This window comes from Nuphar pumila, chromosome 3 (assembly GCF_984573655.1).
Source record: "Nuphar pumila chromosome 3, dmNupPumi1.hap1.1, whole genome shotgun sequence".
NCBI classification, from domain to species: domain Eukaryota; kingdom Viridiplantae; phylum Streptophyta; class Magnoliopsida; order Nymphaeales; family Nymphaeaceae; genus Nuphar; species Nuphar pumila.
The window spans coordinates 10,430,446-10,453,179 of record NC_143251.1 but is presented as its reverse complement, the minus strand read 5'-3'; the positions used below and the strand labels follow the sequence as shown (position 1 = coordinate 10,453,179).

The window sequence follows — 22,734 nt, the reverse complement described above, 5'->3', positions numbered from 1 at the left end:
ACAGGGCTAAGGGATGTGTCATAAACTGACACAAGCCAATCGTAGTGTCCGATCATGTGATCCTGGCCTATTCGCTCATCATTTTGTTCATCATCTTCTGGAACATAGCATACATCTGCGGATATATGCCATCATCCTCTTGTTGGCCTTGTCTCCTTATTCTGGTACCATGGATCACATGATCAGACACTAAAAGAAAAACGTTAATTAGCGATGGAATATTTTCATCATAAATTTGTGACGGATTAGCTAGAGAAAACTAGTCATCCCTGAAATTAGAATTAATTGCAGAATTAGCGATGAAAAATTTTTGTCACAAATTTCCATCGCTAATTAGCGACAAATTAGCAACTAAACAATTCTGTTGCAAAATCTGTCGCTAAACAGCGATGAAAACATTTTGTCTCAAACTCTGTCGCAACTTAGCGATGGATTTTATGACAAAAATTTTTCGTTGTTAATCCGTCGCTAATTTTTTATATAAAATGGTATAGGGGCGACATTCTCCCGCCCTCTTCAAAATTCTCGCAGACGCCAGAGAAAAGCTTTTCCACCGTACCGTCAATGGTAGAAACCCTACCGGAGGAGGAATCCCTTCCCGATCTCTTCCTCGACGCCCTTGACGATCCAGATCCGTTTGATATTTTCTAAAAAAATTACGATATCGCAAAAATCCAGGGTCATTTCGAAAGAAAGCTTGCAATTTTCGGATAATAAGACAAAGAGAAGAAGGGCATATGAAGAGGAACAGTCCTCTCCACTCTTAAATGAGACATTCTTCTCTTGCTACAGGAGTGGACGACGAAGGGTGAGTTCTCAAGGAGAGAAGGCAGGTTAGCTAACCAAAACCCCAAGAACAAGAAAAAGAAACCCTAGGAAAACTAGATGCCCTTCGCTTAAAGGGGAATCAGAGGATTTCGACCGCGGTGTGAGGGAGAAACTTGCCATGGACGAAGAAGCTGCCGTCGACTTCTACCGCCCTTTGGAATTTGACGTTTTGTTGCCTTCAGAGCCAGCTAAGTATAAGAATGGCTTGCTGGATTTAAATTTCTAGGCTTTCGAAGGCGCCGACTTGGAGGAGCTTGTTTCGCCGCCTATTCACGAAGTTGGGGATGTGACCATCGACGACTCACCGCCAGATGTGGAAATGGTCGTCATCGATGTGGTTGAGGTGGTGGAGGATGGTGGCATCTCGGAGTCGAGTCGAAGTGGGAGAGGGAAACGAAAGAGGAGGAAGAAAGGGGCGAGGGCTCAGCCGAAGGTCCAAACGAAGAAGAACGAGAAGGAAGACGTGTCCTTCATTTGTTTCGATGGTGGAAATCTTGTGCTTTGTGACCGAAGGTACTCTTTCACCTTTTCTTTCCCCTATTAGGGTAGGCACGCCTTTATTTTCTCTAATTGTTTTCTTGTTAGTCATGTTTTTTATTTTCTTCTTTTTCTTTGATTGCTTGCCTGTTTGACTTATTTTCTCTTTTTTTTTGCGTCTTTGCTTCTTTAGGTTCTGTCCTAAGGCTTACCACCCAACGTGTGTTAATCGCGATGAGGTATTTTTTCAAAAGAAGGGCTGATGGAACTGCAGCTAGTCCTCTCTCTCTCTCTCTCTCACACACACACTCTCTCGGCATGTTTATGTTGTGAACATGAATTTTTTATTTGGTAGTCTGCATTTTAATTCTTCTTTTGCATGAGTAGTGCGACGAACCTTCTATTTATTCTTCTGCATTTGTCAATTGTTTGCTTGTTTTTTATGAATAGAACGGTTGTAGAGACTCTGTTTTGTTGGAATTGGAATTTCAATCTTGATTTTTATTTTCATTTTGTAAACTTTTCTTCAACTAGATTCAGTAAGAGAGGAACAAACTTTTAACTATTAACATGTGGGTTTAGTGTTTCTTGACCAGCAATGATAATTTGGTTGTTTATTGAATTTTTTATTGAATCAATCAACTTGACAGGAAGTGCACGAACCTGCAACAAGTGGTCCCTTATCTTCTTCAGGGTCATATTCTGTTGCAGGAGCTAGAAACCAAAATCTGCAGTCGTTGCCTCATGTCATGGTATGCAGAATCTTTTTTGTGCCTTTGACTCTAGCTGTGAGTAGATTGATTTCAATGTTTTTAGTGCTTAATAATCATATGTTTGAGTCATCATGATAGGAAGGTGCAGTTGCACACTTTCATATCCTCTCTGCATTTTCAACATTATTATATCTATGATTTCTCAAAACCTGCTCATTTTCTTTGGATTGATTGAAGATTATTTTGTAGTTGTGATCCAAATGTTGGATGTATTTATATATTTCGTCTAGTTTTCATATAATTTAGTTGTTTTTGTGAAAATTTGAAAACCTTTGAACTATAATTAAAAGATGTTTTATTTTCTAGTACCTATATTAGCTTCTTTGTTGATATTGTGTCATATTTTCAGTTGAGTTCGGATGTATTTAGTCTCTCTCTCTCTCTCTCTCTCTCTCTCTCTCTCTCTCTCTCTCTCTCTCTTAGGTGTTGCAAGTCTCCAACACCTTCTTCACCATAATTTAAATTTTGGGAATGTTTAGGTAATGGTAAAATATGTATTTGTTTAGATTTTGCCTGATGCTGAGTTTTTGCCATCTTAAAATGAGCATATATGCCTTGTAAACATTGATGCCAGGTGGGACAGCAAGAACATATAGCCCTTAAAAAATTATTGAAGGAGGCCATGGTTCTTGCTAGAACTGCAAGAGAGGTAGTTATTGTACTTTCACCAAGCTATGCATTTTTTTCATTTTACATCGGTACTGCTTGGCTTTTTTCATTTTACAGAGGTAAAATTCAGCTAAAATTCAGGCACAAAATAGCGACGCAATTTAGCGATGGTTATTATCCGTCAGTAAATTTTAGTGATAGATTTATATCTGTCGCAAAAACAAAATTAGTCGTTATTTAGCAACGAATTATGGCATTCGCTAATCCCTCGCCATTTAGCGACGGAAGTAACGATGGATCTTTTTTGTCGCTAATTAACGACCAAGAAATTATGATGGACGTTATCCATCGCTAACAATTTTAGCGACAGATTGGCGATGAATAACGTCCATCGCTAATTCGTGAAATTCTTGTAGTGGGTGAGAGCAATAGGAGACATACCTGAGGGTTCGTTTTTATCATTCATCATTGTTCTTACTGCTAAGTTAGCTTTATTGAGTTGCTTGAAGAGTCTAGCAAGATCATCCATGTTTATTTCTGAGGCTGGAGGCTTCTTGATGTTATGATTATTGAGGTGAGTTGGTCGACCAACAATCTCCCAGCACCGGCCTTTAGAGTGTCTGGGTTTGTTACAGTGTGTGTATTTTAGTTTCACATGTTCTCTGCCATGGCTTCTATCATTGGAATTGGACTTGCCAGGGTTGTTATTAGGCTCTGATGCATTTTGCACTGTGAATGATGATTTCTCATGAGCATTATCGTTGTTGGTTTTGTTTTTTATCCCCATTACTTGTCTCCTAGTCTCCTCGTGTTGTATGATGGCGCACACATTGTTGAAGGATATTGGTGTGTTTGACATCAGAATTTGGCTCCGTAAATTATCGTAATTGTCATGTAGACCAACAAGAAGTTTAAAGACTTTATCTTCCTCTGCTTATTGCTTGAGCACGGCTATGTCGATAGTGATGGGCCGGTACTAGCTCAGTTAATCGATCATCCTGCACAAATCACTAGCATATTTGTGAAAGGGCCTTTAAACCATTTGAAGTTTTAAGATTTATTGTTGCAGTTGGTACACTCGTGCCATGTTGTTCTACTATCGGTAGACCTCGGCTAGGGATTGCCACAACTCTTGAGTTGTGTTGTGAAAGCAGAAGCCTTCGGCTAGTTTTGGCTCCATTGAGTTTAGGAGCCAAGACATAACCAAGTTGTTTCTCGATTCTTATTCATCATAGGTGGCATGCTCTTTGTTCAGGGCAGGGTTTTTACCATTAACGAACCTGAGTTTGCCTTTCCTGCTTAAGTAGAACATCGCAGCCTTCAACCATGCTAGGTAATTGGTACCATTGAGGAGTATCGTGGTGATCCTGAGTGTGGGATTCTGCTTCTGCACCACAGTCTTGTTGGTGGAGTTGCCATGTTGCTCGTTGGTAGGGATGTTGGTGTTGTTGGCATCGCCGCTCATGGTTATGATCCAAGGAAGATGATCAATCTCCAACCCGCTCTGATACCATGTTAATCTACATCAATGAATGAAAAGCGTAAAGGAGAAAGAGCAGTTAACGTTGTTCGGCTATGATAGCCTGCGTCCCCAGAGGCAAAGACGATTCCTTTCTGATCAAGTCAAAATACAAGTTACATCAGATCTCTTATTTATACATATATCATACGGTTTCAGCAGATAATCCCTAGCCTCTTAATGAGGAGGCGATAAAGATAAGGAGGGAGATTAGTTTGCGTGGATATCACCCGGATACTATGCCAAATGTGTGGATGTTGCACGTGACACCAGTTCGAATATAGAAAATCTAATAGTCATTAGGCCGTCGGTGTTGCTAGAGGGAGGCACTGGAGGCGGTCGATTGAGACCGGTGAAGCGGTGGTTGTAGAGGAAGAGGAAAGAAGGAAAAAAGGTGAGAAGCAGAGTTTTCGAAGAGTCGAGAACCCGATTTTTCCTTTTTATACGGGCTTAAAAGGATTTTTACCCTTCTGCCCTTTATCTATTCTTTGATTTTTAATCTCGGATTTCTGTGTAACCATGTATTTTTTTTGTTACTCTAGAAAGGGGTTTCCCAGTTTTTGTTTTCATAGAAACTTAGTATGTTCTAGTTTTTCCATATAGGACTCTTATGGTTTTTCTATTTCGACAGAAACCTTGTTATTTTTCTGGTTATTTTAGAAAGGACCCTTTGCTCTGATTTTTGTGAAACACTGTGTTTTCTAGTTATTCTAGAAAGGAACCTTGTATTTTTTGTTTTTACAAAAATACCTCAGCTTTGTCTTTTGCTATTTACTGTTTAGTGCATCAAATTATTGTTATTCCCTGTTGGTACGATGTTTGCTTGCTATTTATTATTCAATACTCAATTACTTTTTATTTTCAACATTCATAGTTCTATGTTAGAATAATTATCGATTGGTACTTGCAACTTTGTTAAAAATGCTGAAAAGTGGCTCTGTTAAAATATTAATTACAAAATATTAACATAACATTTTTAAAATTACCGAAAAAAGTTTAGAACTTCTAAAAATTATAGAAAAGAGTTTTTAGGCATAATTGAAGTTTAAGAAAAAATAGTGGAATAGTTTTAATTTAATCCTAGTATTATCTTTTTTAAAGGTTAAAAAATGACTAGTCAATTAATCATGACTGAGCTTTTCAAGATTGGGAAACTCAATAGCATGAATTTCTGGATGTGGCAATGCAAGATGGAGCATGTACTTATTCATGATAAAACATTATATATTTTGAATAATGTAATATCAACTCTTGGAACAAACGTTAGTGAAGAAGACAAAAAGAAACTATCTAAGCTTATTGAGGATGACATACTGACAAAGACTACTTTCCTCACTTTCATGCAGACATGATGGAGTCCTGCCTAGATGGTGGATTGACTCATGTTTGACTCAGCACGTCTCTAAAACCAAGGAGGGTCGTATGGAGATGATGGAGCTGAAAGAAGGAAACCAAAGTGTCTATATGGAAAGCAACACCAATTACGACATCATGGTAATTCAATCGTTTAGATTGTTTATTGATGGCGACGATCTTTTATTGACTAATGCTCTGTATGTGTCTTCTATGAGAATAAATCTAGTGTATGGTACTGATTTTATGAATAAGAATTTGAAAGTTCTTTTTCAACCAAATAAGGTCACCTTTAGGAATTGTGGACAAGTTAAACTCACTGAACACTTTGACCCTCATCATGGTTGGTTCTGCCTTGATGTAACTACTTCAGCTATGAATAAAGTAAATGCTTTTGGTTATGACTGTATCTTGAATGTTAATGCATATATATGTTGTAAAACCTTAGGTTTTTCTTTGATAATTAAAGTAAATAAATGATGAATTATTGGTGTATTTATGACTATAATTATGAATTCTTGATTTTCTTGATTAATTATGAACCTTTGTCTCAGGTTATAAAGAGTATTTTAAGAATAAATGAAAAAGCTAAAATATGTGGACTAAACAAAAAAGTAAATGATTTGTATATTTTTAGGTTATGAATTTTGAATTTGGATCTAGTCTCATTGGATTTGACCCATAGCGTAGGACGCTCTGAACAATATCATTAATGTTTCAACAAAATTTTAGCTGATCAGTGACTCACCTATTAAATCGGATTCAATTTTGACATTTTTTATTTTAAGAGCATAATAATCAACTATTTACATGCCCAAATTGGTATTGATTTGAGAGTTTTATCATCGACCAAAGTTCATGCCTAATTATAAGTTGAAAATTAATATTTTTTTATATCAACTAAATTTTCTTGTTAATCTGTATGTGTATGATTAAATCTAAGACCACCACGATAATCTACAGTTTAAGAGCTATCAAATCAACTATTTAAACATCCAATTATAATGAGTATTTGGGTGTGTAGACCTTCCGGAAGGTTACCATATCACTAGAGCCCAAGCCAAAGTAAAAAATTCTTATTTTTCTTTTATATCTTAAGTAATTTTAAAATTTAATTAATTAGGTCTCATAATTTATTTTCTTATTTTATTAATAAAGTAAATTAATAAATATTAACTTTTTATATTAGAGATAGAACTCTTGTCTAAGCCCATTTATAAATAGAGGCCCTCATGAGAAGGATTAACAAGATTAGTTTTCTCTCTTCTTCTTTTTTTTGGGTTTTCTCTCTCCTCCAAAATGTGTACAAGCTTTGGAGAACTCTTGTGTAGCCATTAGACCTGCACTTGATAGTTGGGTGGTGGTGGAATAGGAGTTGGATCGTTCGTTTCTTCATTCTAACCGTGAAAACCGATCGTAGACAGGTAAGATTTACATAGCCAATGTTTTTACACCCTTGGAGCATGTATGATTGAAATATTTTAATTTTTAGTAACTTTGAATATGTTCTTGATCTGTTCTTCTTGTTTTTATAGTTGAAGAAGTCGATTCTTGGAACGAAAAATACAAACAATGAGTTTTTCCTAAAAACGATTTTGAGAAACATGCAAAATTAGGGCTTTATTATTATTTTATATTATATCTAATCATAATATGATCCTTTATAGAATTATTCATGTATTAAGTTAGATTAAACAAAAAATAATCAGATTCTAAAGGTTTTATAATCTTAAAAAGGGTTCTTACAAAATCATTTTTTGAGAAACCTAAAGCTATGATGTCTGATAAATTTTTTCTGACCAATTTTCAAAAAAAATTGATAACTCTATGAATACTGGTCTAAAAAATCTAAATAAAATTACTGCAATTATCTACATATCTTGATCTTGAATTTAGAATCTTATTTCGATCATTTTAGATATGTATTGATGCACATATTCCTATTTTAATAAAGCCTCAATTTATGGCTTTATTTACAGATGATTTCGGCCCATATTTGATAAACATTGCAAACGCCTATGAAAAATGACTCTAAATATTTTATAAAAAAATTAAGTAAATCTTAATACGTAATATCAGACTGTGTAAAAAGGGTTTTGTCAAAAATGCTCTAAAAAAAATCAAAAAATACCTTAATCTAGTTTAAATGCTACAAATTACAGATTCTGGACCAAAACTCTACCCGAATAGGGTTTAGTAAAGATTTTTAATTATTTATATATTTATTATTTTTATAAACAGTTTATTGAGTTGTATTTCTGACAGGTATAGGTAACCACAGTAAAAATACCATGATTTTATCAACGTTTTGCTATTCTCGACAGATTTTATAAAATCGGGTTACCAGAGATCTAAGTTTGATTTAGTCACTTATACTTGTTTTTAATTAGCAACATTTTAAAAACTTATTATTTTGATATATTTCTAGCATATATTGCATATTATTAGTGATTTTATGTCATATTGTATCAAGATTAATGAGCTAACCATGTGAGAAGATCTTATTGGGATGTTTATGTGAATCATATGTGTTATGATTCTTTTTATACTGTTTTGCAAATATATTTTTCTGATTGATTCAAAAAGGCATATTCCATTGAGATATGAATTGTTGGTAGTTTAAATAACATGAACTGAGTTTAAGTAATATGTAATATGTATGCAATGTGTGTCATCGTACTTTGGTTTGTGCATACTATGTTATTTTGTATGTTTGTATGAATTTGATACATGGTGCACATATAACTACTATTGTCGTATTATATGTTGGTCAATGAGATTTTGACGTACCTTTTTTATATAACTATATCGAAGATGATATATTGATTTATGTGGTGAAATAATGTATATATGACTTTCATCCTGTGTGCATAACTCAAACTATATAAGAGTTACGTATGTTGAGGTTTAGTTGCTTCGTATTATGCAATATGCATGTTCACGTATGCATGCATAGAACCCATGTTTTGTTTACACATACTTCAAGGTTCAATTTATGAAATGCAATATTTTTTGTGGCATTGATTGATGTCTAGGATAATATTCTTCTGTATGATATGATTTAAATGCTACGTAATATGAAATTATGAATGCATATGATAAATGTTTAAGTTCAATAGTGAACTATGGTTTTTGAAACCTTATTTGGTTAAATGTATGATTTTAATACTATATGAAGTGATGTATGATGTGATACTTATTGATTGTATACATGCTTGTGCCCATGTTGGTGGTTATAGACCCTGAGAGTGGTCAATTGTATTGATGCATGTATAACAATAATTTTCATTAGATATGGCACCCGTTGAAGAACTGTTCTCAAGGGATTATCTGTGAGGGTATGTATGACCAGATCAGGTAATACGTTAGAGCGGTAAGTCCTTGTGAGGAAGTGCATTGTTCAAGAGTGGGTAGCCTTCCAAGACAATATATTCCAGTGAGGGAGTGCATTGTCCAAGATGAGACATGTCATCCGTCTAGGGCAGTAACTCCTTGTGAAGTCATATATTTCCCAAACTAGTTGATCTGGCGTGGATCTTTTAAATCTTTATTATAAATAAATGAAATATTGTGATAAATGATGATGGTCATCTAAGCTAATTGAGATGGCTAGTTATGAATCTATAGATTTGACTTTTCTATTTTAGCATGATTATATGTTGAACTCAGATGTGATTATCATATCATTATTGATTTTAGATCTTGATATGAGGTTATATTTGTGACGCTTATGTTAGTGTATAAGAGAATGACGCATCATGCCTAGAAATGATTAGGTTGACTTATTAAGTTAATGACGCATCACGCCTACATAGTTTTGGTGCAAACGATTGCATTATGATTGTCTGATTCAAATATATCACGCATATGTATCATGAATATCTAACTGATTTACTTAAAAAGTATGTGCATGTGTTTCATGCTTGAATGACCAAATATAATTTGACCTATTGTTTATAAGAATTATAAGTGCATTTAAAAATAATGCAATGATTTGAATGTATGAGTGCAGAAGTGAGTGATCATGATCATCGTTGTGACGTTGGTGTCACGCCTCCGAGTAGAGTTCTCTCAAAGCAGTTGTTTCCTCTCACGATTTTGGGCACCATCCTTGGGGGATACAACTCAGGGGGCAACTCGGGCATAATAAAATATGTAGCATAATAAACACCTGAGCTAGTCAGCCTGTTTCAGATGGGTCTACATCATATCCAGGTATACCAGAAAATCAAGATGTAACATAAATTACTTGCTCACCTTACCTTATTGCACTTTACTTTACTTTAAATCATATTACTGTAAATTATTCTTGTTCCTGAAAGTTGGTAAATTCATGCTCATTAATATATGTCTTGTTATCATCTGGAGTTTGATGTTAGCATTTTTATGAATTTGGAATTCATGAATAGCTGGTAGAAACTTTATATTTGCCTTGTTGGTAGTTGATGTAAATTCTGAGATATTTATATCATGCAAGCTTTATCTGTTGTATATTGCATTAGCCAAGTGAGTTTTATTAGGACTTTTTAAAGCCTTATTCGTTCAAAATAAAATATTTTTTAGGAGACATGTGATGACCAGAGCGAGTGCAGGAAGCTGGAGGGAGTTGTGCACACTGATGTTTTCGATGATCCAAAGGGCTTCTTATTTTATTTAAATTTTAATACTTTCTGAATTATTAAAGTATTATTTAATTGGATATTTGATTATTAGTTAATTTTTGAATTTCAATTACTTTGTGCATAGTCAATGTCTATTCGAACATGTGATGCTAGTAGTCTCTTAATATAATATGTCCAGAGATTTAACCAAAAAAACACTTTATAAAATTGATTTAAAAAATCAATATTTTTCTGCTGTGTTTACTCACCTAATAATAACATAAGAATTCTATCTTTTGGATGCTTTAACTTCGAACCTTGTTCTACGAAGCTATTAAACGCTGGTGCATGTGCAGGCTGACTCACTAGAGCTTGATTCGATTAAGGCAAAGAAAATAATGAAAAACTTGATATATTAATAAATTCTTTTATGTATTGGTTCAATCAGATTTGTTAATGGATGGTTCCATACTGAATCGGGTACTAGGAGGCTAAGACACGCTTGCGCTTGTGCTTAGGCAGGTCCTCTAGTACTTGGTACGGTTGGAATGAGTATGTTGATGAAATTGTTGCATTATTACATTTTAGAAAGAAAAAAAACACAAAGAAAAGAAAAAAATAGATTCAAACTTATAAAAAAAATCTGGTATTTTTGGTTTGAAATCATTCAGGCCTTTTACATATGACATTTAAGATTAGGTTATATAAATATTAATAAAATAAAAAAATTAATAAGTCAAATCATATTAACTATTTTTAAAAATAAGGGTTTTGATAGATATGAACCTTGTATAATTGGAAAGTTGACTTGTAAACATTTTCCAAAAGATAGTAGGGCTAGAGAATTGTTGACTATAGTCCATTTGGATATTTATAGCTCTTTGACTATTGAAACTCATGAGAAGAAGTCATATTTTATTACTTTCATAGATGACTATTCAAGATATAAGTATATTTTTCTTATTTCTAAAAAATTAGAGGCTTTTGAAATGTTTAAGGCATATAAGTATAAATAGAAGGGTTGTTAGGCACAAAGATCAAAGTCATCAGATCGAGAAGGTGAGTACAACTTTGTTGAGGTTAAAATATTTTATCATAACAACCATATTACTCGTAATACTACAATGCCTTATACTGATGAAGAAAATAATGTATCCAAAAGATGAAATAGAACAATGATGGATATGACTCGATCAATGATGGCACATGCAAACCTTCCAAAGAAATTTTGGAGAGAGACTGGTCGTACTGTCATGTATATTTTAAATAGAGTCCCCTCAGTCTGTTGAGTTAACATCATATGAGTTATGGACTGGTAGAAAACTATGTTTGACTCACCTATGAAAGTAAGGGTCGATTGCACATGCTTTAATTCCTAAACATCTAAGAGATAAGCTAGACAACAAAACACATACGCGTATTTTTTTTATCATAAAGGTTCAAAAGGGTGTAGATTGTATATCTCTAAGAATAGTTTTATAGAGAGTAAGGATGTTGAATTCTTAGATGAAAATGAATGAAAATTTGATACTCAAGAAGATGATGTACCATTTGACATCTTAAATGATGATGGTATGCAATTGAATGAACCAAAAGCCTTTGTGCCATTTACATAGGATCAAAACCTAGTTATAGATGATGTGCAGTCTCCATAACATGTTACTGGATATAAAAGGTTCAGAGTTCCTCCATCCTATTTGGATGATTATTATGTATATATTATGTTGCTTCATTGATTTAGATGAAGTCATTGATAATATCAGCTTTCAAGATACGATTAGTTCGCATGAATCAAAAGAATGAATTGGAACAATGAAAAATGAATTTGACTCAACAAAAAAAAAATAGAGTATGGGAACTTGTAACATTGCCTAAAGATCACAAGGTATTTGGTTTCAAATGCGTCCTAGGAAAGAAATATAAAGTTGATAAGACCATTGATAAATTTAAAGCAAGATTGTTTGCAAAGAGATATACTCAACGCGACGGCATCAATTATGAAGAAACTTACTCTTAAATTATGAAATTTGCTTCTATTCAAATTATATTGGTCTTAGTGACTTTCTTTGACCTTGAGTTACATCAAATGGATGTAAAAACGGTGTTTCTAAATAGTGAACTAAAAGAGAGTATATATATGCAACAACTAGAGAGCTTTATTATAGAAGGTCAAGAAGATAAGGTATACAGGTTGAAGAAATCATTGTACGAGCTTAAGCAATCACATAAACAATGGTATATGACTTTTCATAAGTCAGTTACCAAATTGGGTTATGTTGCAAATAAGTTAGGCCATTGTGTATATGTCAGGAAAAGTGTGAGTAAGTTTACTATGTTATCCTTATATGTTGATGATATACTCATAGTAGAGAATGATATTTGAATAGTCATCGAAACCAAGACTTGGTTATCATCTCAGTTTTATATGAAAGACTTGGGTGAAGCATCATGCATGCTTGAAATCAAAATTACAAGAGACGGACAATCTATATTGTTGTACCTAAGTCAAGAAAGATACGTTGACTACATTTTTAAAAAAAATAAAATGAATAACAAAAAAGCCGAGTTAACCCCTATTGTAAAATGAATAAAATTAAGTAAGAATGATTATCCAAAAGATGGATAAGAAAAAATTAAAGTCCCTTATGCTCAGATGCTTAGTAGCCTGATGTATATTATGTTGCGCATTACACTAGACATTAACTTTATTGTGAGTTTAGTGAGTAGATACCAAAGTAATCCTGACATTTCTCATTGAGAAGTGAAAAGAATCTTTAGGTATCTTAAGAAAACTAAAAGACTTAAGTTATGTTACCAAGCAGAAAAGTTAAAGCTTATTGGTTATTTTGATGCTGACTTTTCGGGAGGCATTGATTATGAAAAATTCACTTTTGAATGTCTTTATCTCGAGAGGTGGAATTGTTTCTTTGTCATATAAGAAAGAACATTGTGTAACATTGCACACTCAAGAAGCTAAATATATAGCATGTAACATGGTTGTAACCTTCAGGGTTTTGCCTTGTCGCTTCTTGAGTGAATTGAGATTGTATATCTTGAATGAACCAGCCCAAATATGTTGTGATAATAAAGCTGCAATAGCTCTAAGAGTAAACATATTAAGGTAAAGCATGGCATGATAAAGAAAAATAAAATCTTAATTAGTTATTTACGTTCGACAGACATAATAGTTGATCCATTAATGATGGCCGTTACTCAGGATGTCTTTGGAAGACACGTGAGTCAAATTGGACTCGTATAAATTAATCATGAGTAAATAGTTCACTTAGTGTAAAAGGAATCATTATGATGCTCATATTAAAATATGCAATATGCATAAATAGAATACGAAGTGATGAATATAAAAATGCAAAAGCCCATAAAAATGGGAGTAGGCTTTGTGACACTAAACACACTAAACGTCCCTAGATGGTGTATGACCAAGTGGGAGATGCAAGAATTTGTGGCCATGAGGTGATTAAGTAAATGATTCTCTCATTAAGGAATGATTAAATCCTTCTTAATGAGGGGATCCAAGACTATTGAGAAGGGGGGTCATCTTAACGGCCTGGATGAGGTTGGAACACCTCTCATGTAGACATTTGGAAAGTGACAAATGCATTTAGAAATAAAGCAATTACATTGCAAATGCGCCTCTTTGTATGCTGTGTTCATAATATGAAACAATAAAAACAGGGCGACTACTACACAACTCAGTTAGCACACCATACAAAAAGGAGGATGTAAGGCTTCCTCCATCATAGTAGGTAATCTCTCTCCCTCTCTCACTCTAATGAAAAGGGACATTAGTGACTAAATTTCAGCAGAATGAAGAATGAGTGAGTTCTCTGCAGGTTTCTCCCGTTCTTCCCCCATAAGGGACGACAAACATGTTGCTCCTCAGAATCCTGGTGCAAAACCCCACACACAAGCCCATCGATCATGGGCAGAGACAATTGAGGGTTCTCCTCTTCCAAAGTCATCTCCAAGAGCTTCGGTAGTTCAAGTGGGAGATTCGTATCGGTTGGAGATGGAATGCTAGTCCCACTCAGGTGGTCTCTTTTGACAGGATTTTCGTGTGGCAAAACTCTGTAAACACCTGAAATATTAATTTGTGTTTCAAGCGTTTCGACTTAGTATAATAAGCTCATGAACTTAGTGTAACTTCACTATTGAGAAACGAAAGAAGACTTCGATCTTCAATGACATGTCACTCTTCTTGGAGACAATGGAAAGGGGCGCATTTTGCATGAATTTGTGTTGTTGTTTCAGCTGAATGTAGTGTTGAAATAACGGCCGAAACTTCCATCAAGAGATTATCTATGAACAGAAAAATCGATTTTGTTTACAATGTGGATCCACCAATCATTCGCTAATGACATGTCCGATTGCAGAAAAATGTCACTCCTGTTTCTGAAGATCCAGCCCCTGTAGATGAGTGGAGGCAAGTGAAGCTCCATCGTTGATCCAAATTTCACAGCTCTATCTGAGGATGGTCACAAGGAGGATATATTGGGGAACACTTCTGTCCCTCAAGGACTGTCCAACCTGATGGAGGTTGAAACCCCTCATCCTCTGCAGGCCAGTGAAATACTATCCATACTTGTCAGTATCCGTGGCCACATGCCCGAGCATGTCCGCTCGTGTCACCTGAGACATGCTACCAAAATGAAGTGTCCCTGTGACATAGGGGACAACAACTGATGACTAATAGCTCTAAAATTTGTCTAGCAAAAGAAAAGAAAAAAGGAACCCTAGACGCCGTATAGAATATGTTTTTCTTTTAAGGCAAGCTGGGGTTAGGCGGACCCCTACCAGTTATACAGTGATACCATTGGGATTCGAACTTTAAATGTCCCAACACAAGGTGAGATGCACTGGCTGCTCCTACCAGACAACCGGAGCCCCCATTGGTGCTGTATAGAACATGTTTGAAATCTTCAAGGCTCAAACAATCGAATTACAGCCCATGTTAGGATGTTAGATGACGAGTTATGTCACATGGACACGACAAAAAGGACACAGGACCAGGCATTATTGTGTAAAAAAATGAAGATAGTATATAAGCGGACACGACTCGAGAGCAAGTTGGAGTGTGTCTTTGACATAGATGACTAGTCTCATTTATTTTATTTTGATCAAGTTAACACTAGAGAATAGTGCATAGATAACCTATAGGAGTACCCAAATGCAATGGGTGCTGGCGTGGTATAAAATAAACTGATCAAACACATAAAAATAGAATTGGTATCATAAACCTAATTATAGTTATAGACTCTCCCTAAAGAGCCAGGTATAATGTCATGCACGAATTATTCCTATTTGCCACTGTTGTGCACTTTTTTTTTTTTTTTCAAGCATTGGTGGAGATGTTCACCCAACTTAAAAGAAACAAGACACTGCATGTTTTACTGATAGGTTATTTTGATGTCCTGTGTAGAGATGTAAACGGTTCCGATTGAGGTCGGACCTAGACATTACCAAGTCCGAGCTTAATAGGATTCGGATGAAAAAATATAAAACCAAACCTGGATCTAACTAGCTTAAAACCCGGTATTGATCATTTAAGTAAAATCTGGACGTCAATTCGGATCAGATTCGGACCTGTTTAATTAGATCACTTTTGGATTTGGATCAGCATTTTAATTCAGATCTGGGGTTGATCCGAATCAAAATTTGACCTAAATGCATTTTTTACATGTAAACAGTGTGTTTTATTCTTTCTTTCTTTTGGATCCAGTATTTTCACGTGTATTTCGGATTCTGATTCTATCTAACCTCCTAGGATTTGATTTGGATTTGGATCTACTGTTTTCATTTCAGATTTGCAACTGATAGGATCTGGATCAAATCTGACCAGTTTTCACCCCTGAGAGAGAGAGAGAGTTGTCTAACCCACCTTGGCACAACCAAAACCAGTCTAGTCACAGTCAGACCCAGACCCGATCTGTTCACTGCCCCATATCCACTTTTGCTGTATAGAGCACCGTACAAGACACTAACCTATAAGAACGAACCCCTAAAGCAAAGCCAAATATAAAAATATTGGCTGCTAGTCTACCACGACACCACCTTGCAGTGAAAAGAGGAAAAGAACCATAAGTTATCTATTGAACAGGGAACACCCACCATCTTTCCATGTGACACCATTTGTTTATTTCATGTGCTTTTCTGCTTTTATGACACCAAGCTTGCAAGAAGCAACTAACCCCAAAGGGGTTTGGCGCAGTGGAGTTGGGCCTTGGCTGCTAGACGGGTACTCAAGGTTCAATCCCATGGGCATCACCTCTTTGCGCAAGCCGATGCATAGCGTAGGTTTCCGGGGCAGAGGTCCTGGCCTCTGAGTTTTATGCCACCAGCATGATAATCATAGATATAGCAGGCTGAGACAGCACGGACAGGTCTTCTGGATGAGTGTGGTTTCTTTGGCTTATAAATATATATATAAAAAAAAAATGGTACTAACAGGGAATGATTTCATATTGCTACCCAGTACCGACCAGCTCCACTATCCATCAATTTGTTATAGAAGAAGGGGAAGTCAAAACCCAGGAAAGCATCCACTAAAGGCACAAGCATGCCTAGGATCATCCCAAACTTGATGTTGGCATTTATTACTTGTCATGAAACCGAACCAAGTTGCAAGACTTTACGTGCAGACACACATAACCTACTCCACAGAGTCACTGGGATCCAATGCCACACACGGTGTCCCCTGCTTTTAATGTTTTTGATGTCAACATCCTACTAACCATATTAAAGAACCAGCTGGTGCAAGTTCATCCAACTCTCCAGAGAGCCTACAAAAAAATTACTCACCAAACCGTGTAAGCAGCAGCATACTAAACAAACAAAAAAGCACTTCTTGCCCTACCTCAAAGAAATGCATTTGGTAGAATCCCTAAAGTCCCTAGCTATGTGACAAGGATACTTCAACTGAAGGCCGTGTCGTGGCCTTTTATATACTATTCTTAAATGGCAAAAACTGCGCAAAACTGGTAAGTGTCCTTTTCGACATGTTCATGTGACATCTAAACCAAGTTGGCAGCATTAACTCTACTTGGGCAGCAGTACAAAATAAACTCAAAAGACGCTTGTATGGGATTTGGAAGATCCTGGAAGCTAGATGCGGCAAAAAACATATCTTGGCCACAAATCAATGTGCCAGTCAAGATTCAGAAACTAATATATGGCTTGGTATAGATAACAAATTCACAAGATTTTTCACCAACAAAGTAATTTGACAAAGATATGAATGATCAGAATATCACCAGTTACCAAAACTGCTGAGCTTTAAGTTCCCTGTAATAAAGGAACTATTTATTTGGCGACTGAAAGAGAAGCAGAATTAAAACTTCCAACAGACTGCAAAAGCTATAATCAATTTCATGCACAATTTGAAGAAGGTGCCCTCCAATGATCATGTAGAAATGAAAACCACCAAAAGACACTGCAACCAGCCTCCATGAACAATCACGGGATTGTACCCAACACATTTCTAACTGATCAGACATTATGCCATAAGATCAAGTTGCCATGCCTTATTAAGAAAATGATCAAAAGGGAACCAAAAAGAGAACAAAATATGTAAATAGAAATGGCACCTCATCCATGAAATTTTATTGCCAACAAAAAAGTTTCAGCTTCCTTGTTGGCTGGTATTCCGAGTTACATAACAAGAAGATGCCCGCGAGCCAGAAGAAAATTTTCAGCGGCCCAGGCTGCCAGTTGTACCTACAGATCTACAGTCTGAAAAATTAAATAGCCTTCAACCATAGCAACAAAGGAGGAGGTTTGATCAACAAATTTTATAGTCAGGTGTTAAGGGTTATGATCAATGCCAACGAACATGAATGCAAAGAATCAGCAAATCAATACCCAACTGAAGCACAGCAGCAACTGATCTAGTATACTCCATTCAAGCTGATGCAGTGGCGAAGGCAACAGTGTTTATGTACAGTTAAGCTAGACATGAGCTCAAAGTCTACCTTGATCCACTTGAAGCAACTGTTATACCATATCACACCCAAAACTAACTTCCTCAAAAGGCAAATTTAGATCGGGAAGTGAAAAAGCTTCACCACAGCCAGCAAGGGAGGAAGAGGAGCACGTCTCTGAAGCAGAAATGTCTTGATGATCATTTGATGGCAATGGCCTGGAGACTTGCTCGGCATTTTTCTGGAGGAGGACAGGTTCATGGGCTGCTTGGTTGACGGTATCAGAAGGCAGGATGCCTGGTTTTGCATTTGACATGTTCTGCAATGCCACGGGGAAACGTTCGGCGGATTGTGCTGGAGGGATGGCTACATGGATTGCTTGTTCAGATGTATCAGAAGCGATGAAACCTGGTTTCAAGTTTGACATGTTCTGCAATGCCACGTGGAAATGTTCAGCAGCCTCTGATGGAAGGATGGCTTCACGGATTGCTTGTTCAGATGTATCAGAAGCGATGAAGTCTGGTTTCAAGTTTGACATGTTCTGCAGTGGCAACTGAAAAGGAAAAGAAACAATCTATCACAACAATCCAATCTTTAGAGAACAACTTTGCTACAAACTTGATAGTCAGAAGGGCTATGAGACAAGCAGCTTCAAAGTTACCACCTTCATGCAAGCTAGTGAATTACAAAGGCCCAGCCATGACTTGGATCAACAGCATATCAAATTGCAAATGAATGAGTGTAGACTTGATCTTGAAAAATTACCACAAATAATGGTTCAATATTAAAATGAAATTAATATTAAGTCCAGACATTTATAGCTTCACTTATTTATTTATTTCTCCACTCGTATTTATACAGTACAGTGTGGATCATGCAAGACTTGCTACTTTCGAACATAACAGAAAAAAAAATAAAAAATCATTAGAACTTGTGGAAAGAGAAAGGGCGAAAAGAAATGGGTATGGCCTCACTTGTATCCTCTTTAAACGCTTGTTTTGCTCCAGCAGCTTAATATAATTCTTCATTAACTTCTCTATATCCTGCTCAACCAAAAGCATAAAACTGCATCAGATAACACGACCAAATAACAGAAAACGGAACCGTATGTCCAGTGACAATATTGCATACCCTCTCTAAATCCATCCTCTCTGTCAGTAGCTTATTCTCCTCATCCTTCAGTACAGCAATTGGCTGCAAGCAGAAAGCCAACCATTACTTAACAATTCCATGATACCCATACCAAAGCAGAAAAAGAACACGATACACCACTAAAGGATGTGCACAACTAAAGACGTCAATGGTCTATTAACCAAATGTTTATAATTGATCCACTAAAATCATTTTCATGTATTCTTATCTTATATACAAAGTATATTCTTCTGGAAGTAAAGTAACATAAACAATGGACCATATGGTATCCGAAGAAGCCGAACGGAAAAATAAGGTAACAAAGGTAGCAAGCATTAGGCATGAAACACCATGCACTCACATGCTGATAAGTCGGGGTTAACAAAAACAAAGATGGGAAAAAGAAAAAGAAATTAAAACAAACCTTCTTCTTAGCTGGTCGTTTATTCGGCAATCTCAGTGCATTTGCTTCTCTTGCAGCAGCCTGCACACGTAAAATCCATTGGAGCCCAATGATACAAATCACTATTGCTACCACTGCAAGCATTTATGTTGACATTTAACCACAAACTAATCTACAAACAGTGATGTTGCCACGCGTACAAGCAATGAAGTTTAAAATGCTACAGGGGACATTATGCATTTTGAAGAATTCCTTCTACATGTGACATAGATTAAGAAGATTTTGCAAACATCAAGTCATCACTTGGAATGGTGCCACCTGTACAGATTTGTAGAACACTTCCCCCATTTGCCCAACTGTTCTTTCATGACTACCAAAAGTGTCACTGGACTTTGTAAACGTGGCTGTGGCAAAATGGTAAAACTTGATTACAATGAATCAAGGTCAATGGGGCATTGCTCGTAAGCATTTGAACAGCAAATGGCGAGAAACAGCATATTTCAACAATTACAAGATTCATGCACAGTTTCAACAAGTCAGTCAGCCTACCCAAACTGGCCCCACCCACATTCCACAGAAACTTACAAGAAACAGGAGTAGAAGAGCATCTTGGTCAAAAGTCAAAACACTCCCAAGAAACCTCCCTTTCCATGAGAGAGAAGGAGAGAATTGTGTTGACGGCATTTTCTTTGAGGTGGGGACTAGGGAAATGTGAAGAAAGATTAGCCTATATGTTTTGGGTCTCTCTTTCTCTCTCTCTGTGTATATATATAATGTGTTCGGTGCTCCTTTGTTGGCACGGCATCAGATCCTACATGGGGGTGGTGGATGATTGGTGGGGCCTACAACATACATGGACAAAGAAGGTAGGTGGGCCCCCACCACGTTGGGAATCCATAGGAACCGACGGTGTGGACGCTGGGTGGATATGCTGTTGTCGATTGCAGCAGATGAGCATTCAACACGAGGAGAGAGAGAGAGAGAGAGAGAGAGAGAGAGAGAGAACGGGGAAAGGAGAGAAAGGAAAAGGAAATGGTTAAAAGATGAGTGGAGCAACCCGCCGAAACGGCGTGTAAATTAGAAACCCATTTTCTCTTCCTCTCCATTCTTTCCCAAAATATGTATTACTCCACAGAGGAGAGAACAGTGACTCGAAAAAAGCCCTGAAAAAAAAATCAATACACACAAAATAAAGGCACCCAGAAACCATGAAACAACAAACCCCTTATTCTCCAACACCTCGAAAAATTTCCCCTTTTCTGATAATATTAAGCTTAGAAAATTATCAGAACCCAAAGAGAGAGAGGGCATAAAAGAAAATACACAAAAAGGAAAACCCCATAAGACCCATCAGATGCTGACAAACAAAGCATTAACAACAGTACGCTTTTAGAAGGATTAGATATACCCTCTCCTCCTTTCACACCCCAATCTCTGTTTTAGAGAGAGAGAAAGTTCCAACCAACCCTTGACCTAACACCAAACTCTCTCTCTCTCTCTCTCTCTCTCTCTCTCTCTCTCTCTCTCTCTCTCTCTCTCTCTCTCTCTCAAGACCAAGCAAAGAAACCCCCCACCCCATCTCCGCCGTCTACTCGGCGAAATCACCACCACCACATACACCAAACTTACTCCACTAAACCACCGAAAGAAATAAAAAAAATAGAAGAAAAACGAAAAACCCATAAAAATATTTCCAAAAAAAAAAAGAGAAAAAACGCGGAGGAAAAAAAAAGGAACCAGATGGTCGGAAGAAAACCTAACCTTCATTCTGACACCGCATCCGAACCCACCATCACCAGCAGCAGCGGCCGTCTCCGGAGCGCCACCCGCTTTGACCCGGCGGTGGCTCGACGAATCCGACCCATCTCCTCCGCTCGACCCCGCCGCCGCGCTCCACGACAGCGGCGTCGTGGGGCTGGCTACCTTCGCCTTGGCCTCCGCCTCCGCTTCCACCGCCACCGGCTTCCTCGCCGAGTCCCCGTCAGACCACCCCTCCGCCCTCGGCCACCCCCTGGCCCGCTTCCTCACCACCCCCCATCTCACCGGCAGCGCCGCCTCCGCTGCCTCCGCCTGAGATAACCTCGGCGGCTCCGCCTGCGGCACGCGGAGGCGCATGAGCATCTCCGCCACCAGCGCCTCGTTCTCCTTCGCCAGCTCCACCCACTCGTCTCTCCCCTCCATCTCCTCCTCCATCTCCCACAAAAACTCCTCCTCCTCTCTCTCTCTCAACAAGGAGAGAAATCACAAGAAACACAAAATATCAAGAATAAGAAGAAGATGATGAAGAAAAGGGAGAGCGAGATTGAGAAAAACCGGTAGCCTTCTTCTCTTGGCTTTCCTTCTCTCTTAAATATGCGTGTGTTGTATTTAATGCACATATCCGGTTTCCTCTTTTGTGTGGGCGACGACGACCCACTCGCTCCGCGCCCGGTCTCACTGTACTTATGGCCCCACCACTTGCTACGTGGCAGCAACCCATTCGTCCTCTTACGGTCCTTTCCTAGACAACCACCCCGGCGGGTGACTTTTTTTTTTCCCTCTACCGACTGACATCAGGTGAGAGCCGACGCTGACGGGGTTGGCACGTGCGAGAGCCTAAACTTTGAGAGATTTTAGGTGGTCTCCTTTACACGTGCCACCCGCTATCTTCGCCGAGTAGGAGGTGGGGCCTCTTTACGAGTGTTGGCGTGTGAAAGTGAGCTTTACTCTAAGAAAAGTTAGTTCGACTAGGTTCAACTTGGTCGAGCTAATCCTGATCGACCCTAGTCCTTTTCCAAATAGCGTTTTAATGGTTATTAACTTATTATGCTTAAATTTTGGATTGAGATGTCTTGACTCGCACCTTGGGTTCAAGTATGGTGTCGACCAAGTCCAATTGGAGTTTCTCGACCAAGTACTATGATTCTAAACCCATACTTAGTTTCGATTAGGGGTGGCAATCGTGTCGGGTTGGCGGGTCAGCATACCTCAACCCGAACCCGACCCGTTTATTAAATGGGTCGGATGTGGCAAACACGAACCCGACCCATTTAATAAACGGGTAACCCGACACGACCTGCCAACCCATTTAATAAATGGGTTGGGTCGGGTAAACGGGTTCTCAGGT

At 37.4% G+C, this 22,734-nt stretch overlaps 2 protein-coding genes across 4 annotated transcripts; one reads left to right on the top strand and one right to left on the bottom strand.

The window, feature by feature from the left end:
* The first annotated feature begins 882 nt into the window (after positions 1 to 882).
* Positions 883 to 5,686, top strand: LOC149841925 (zinc finger CCCH domain-containing protein 19-like). 2 transcript variants are annotated; one of them, XM_090001215.1, is made up of 5 exons: positions 883 to 1,341; positions 1,499 to 1,544; positions 1,956 to 2,057; positions 2,653 to 2,727; positions 5,553 to 5,595. In XM_090001215.1, the coding sequence occupies exons 1-5, from the start codon at positions 1,148 to 1,150 to the stop codon at positions 5,556 to 5,558; spliced, it is 423 nt and encodes a 140-aa protein (XP_089857341.1). In that variant the 5' UTR covers positions 883 to 1,147; the 3' UTR covers positions 5,559 to 5,595. The 2 variants fall into 2 exon arrangements, with proteins under 2 accessions (XP_089857341.1, XP_089857342.1); XM_090001216.1 differs by lacking the exon at positions 2,653 to 2,727 and having other exon boundaries at positions 5,553 to 5,686.
* Positions 5,687 to 17,737: 12,051 nt separating this feature from the next.
* Positions 17,738 to 21,948, bottom strand: LOC149841924 (uncharacterized). 2 transcript variants are annotated; one of them, XM_089998784.1, is made up of 5 exons: positions 21,390 to 21,948; positions 19,650 to 19,709; positions 19,226 to 19,288; positions 19,069 to 19,137; positions 17,738 to 18,647 (listed from the first exon to the last, which is right to left on the bottom strand). In XM_089998784.1, the coding sequence occupies exons 1-5, from the start codon at positions 21,819 to 21,821 to the stop codon at positions 18,168 to 18,170; spliced, it is 1,104 nt and encodes a 367-aa protein (XP_089854910.1). In that variant the 5' UTR covers positions 21,822 to 21,948; the 3' UTR covers positions 17,738 to 18,167. The 2 variants fall into 2 exon arrangements, with proteins under 2 accessions (XP_089854910.1, XP_089854911.1); XM_089998785.1 differs by lacking the exon at positions 19,650 to 19,709 and having other exon boundaries at positions 17,950 to 18,647.
* Between the last annotated feature and the right edge of the window lie 786 nt (positions 21,949 to 22,734).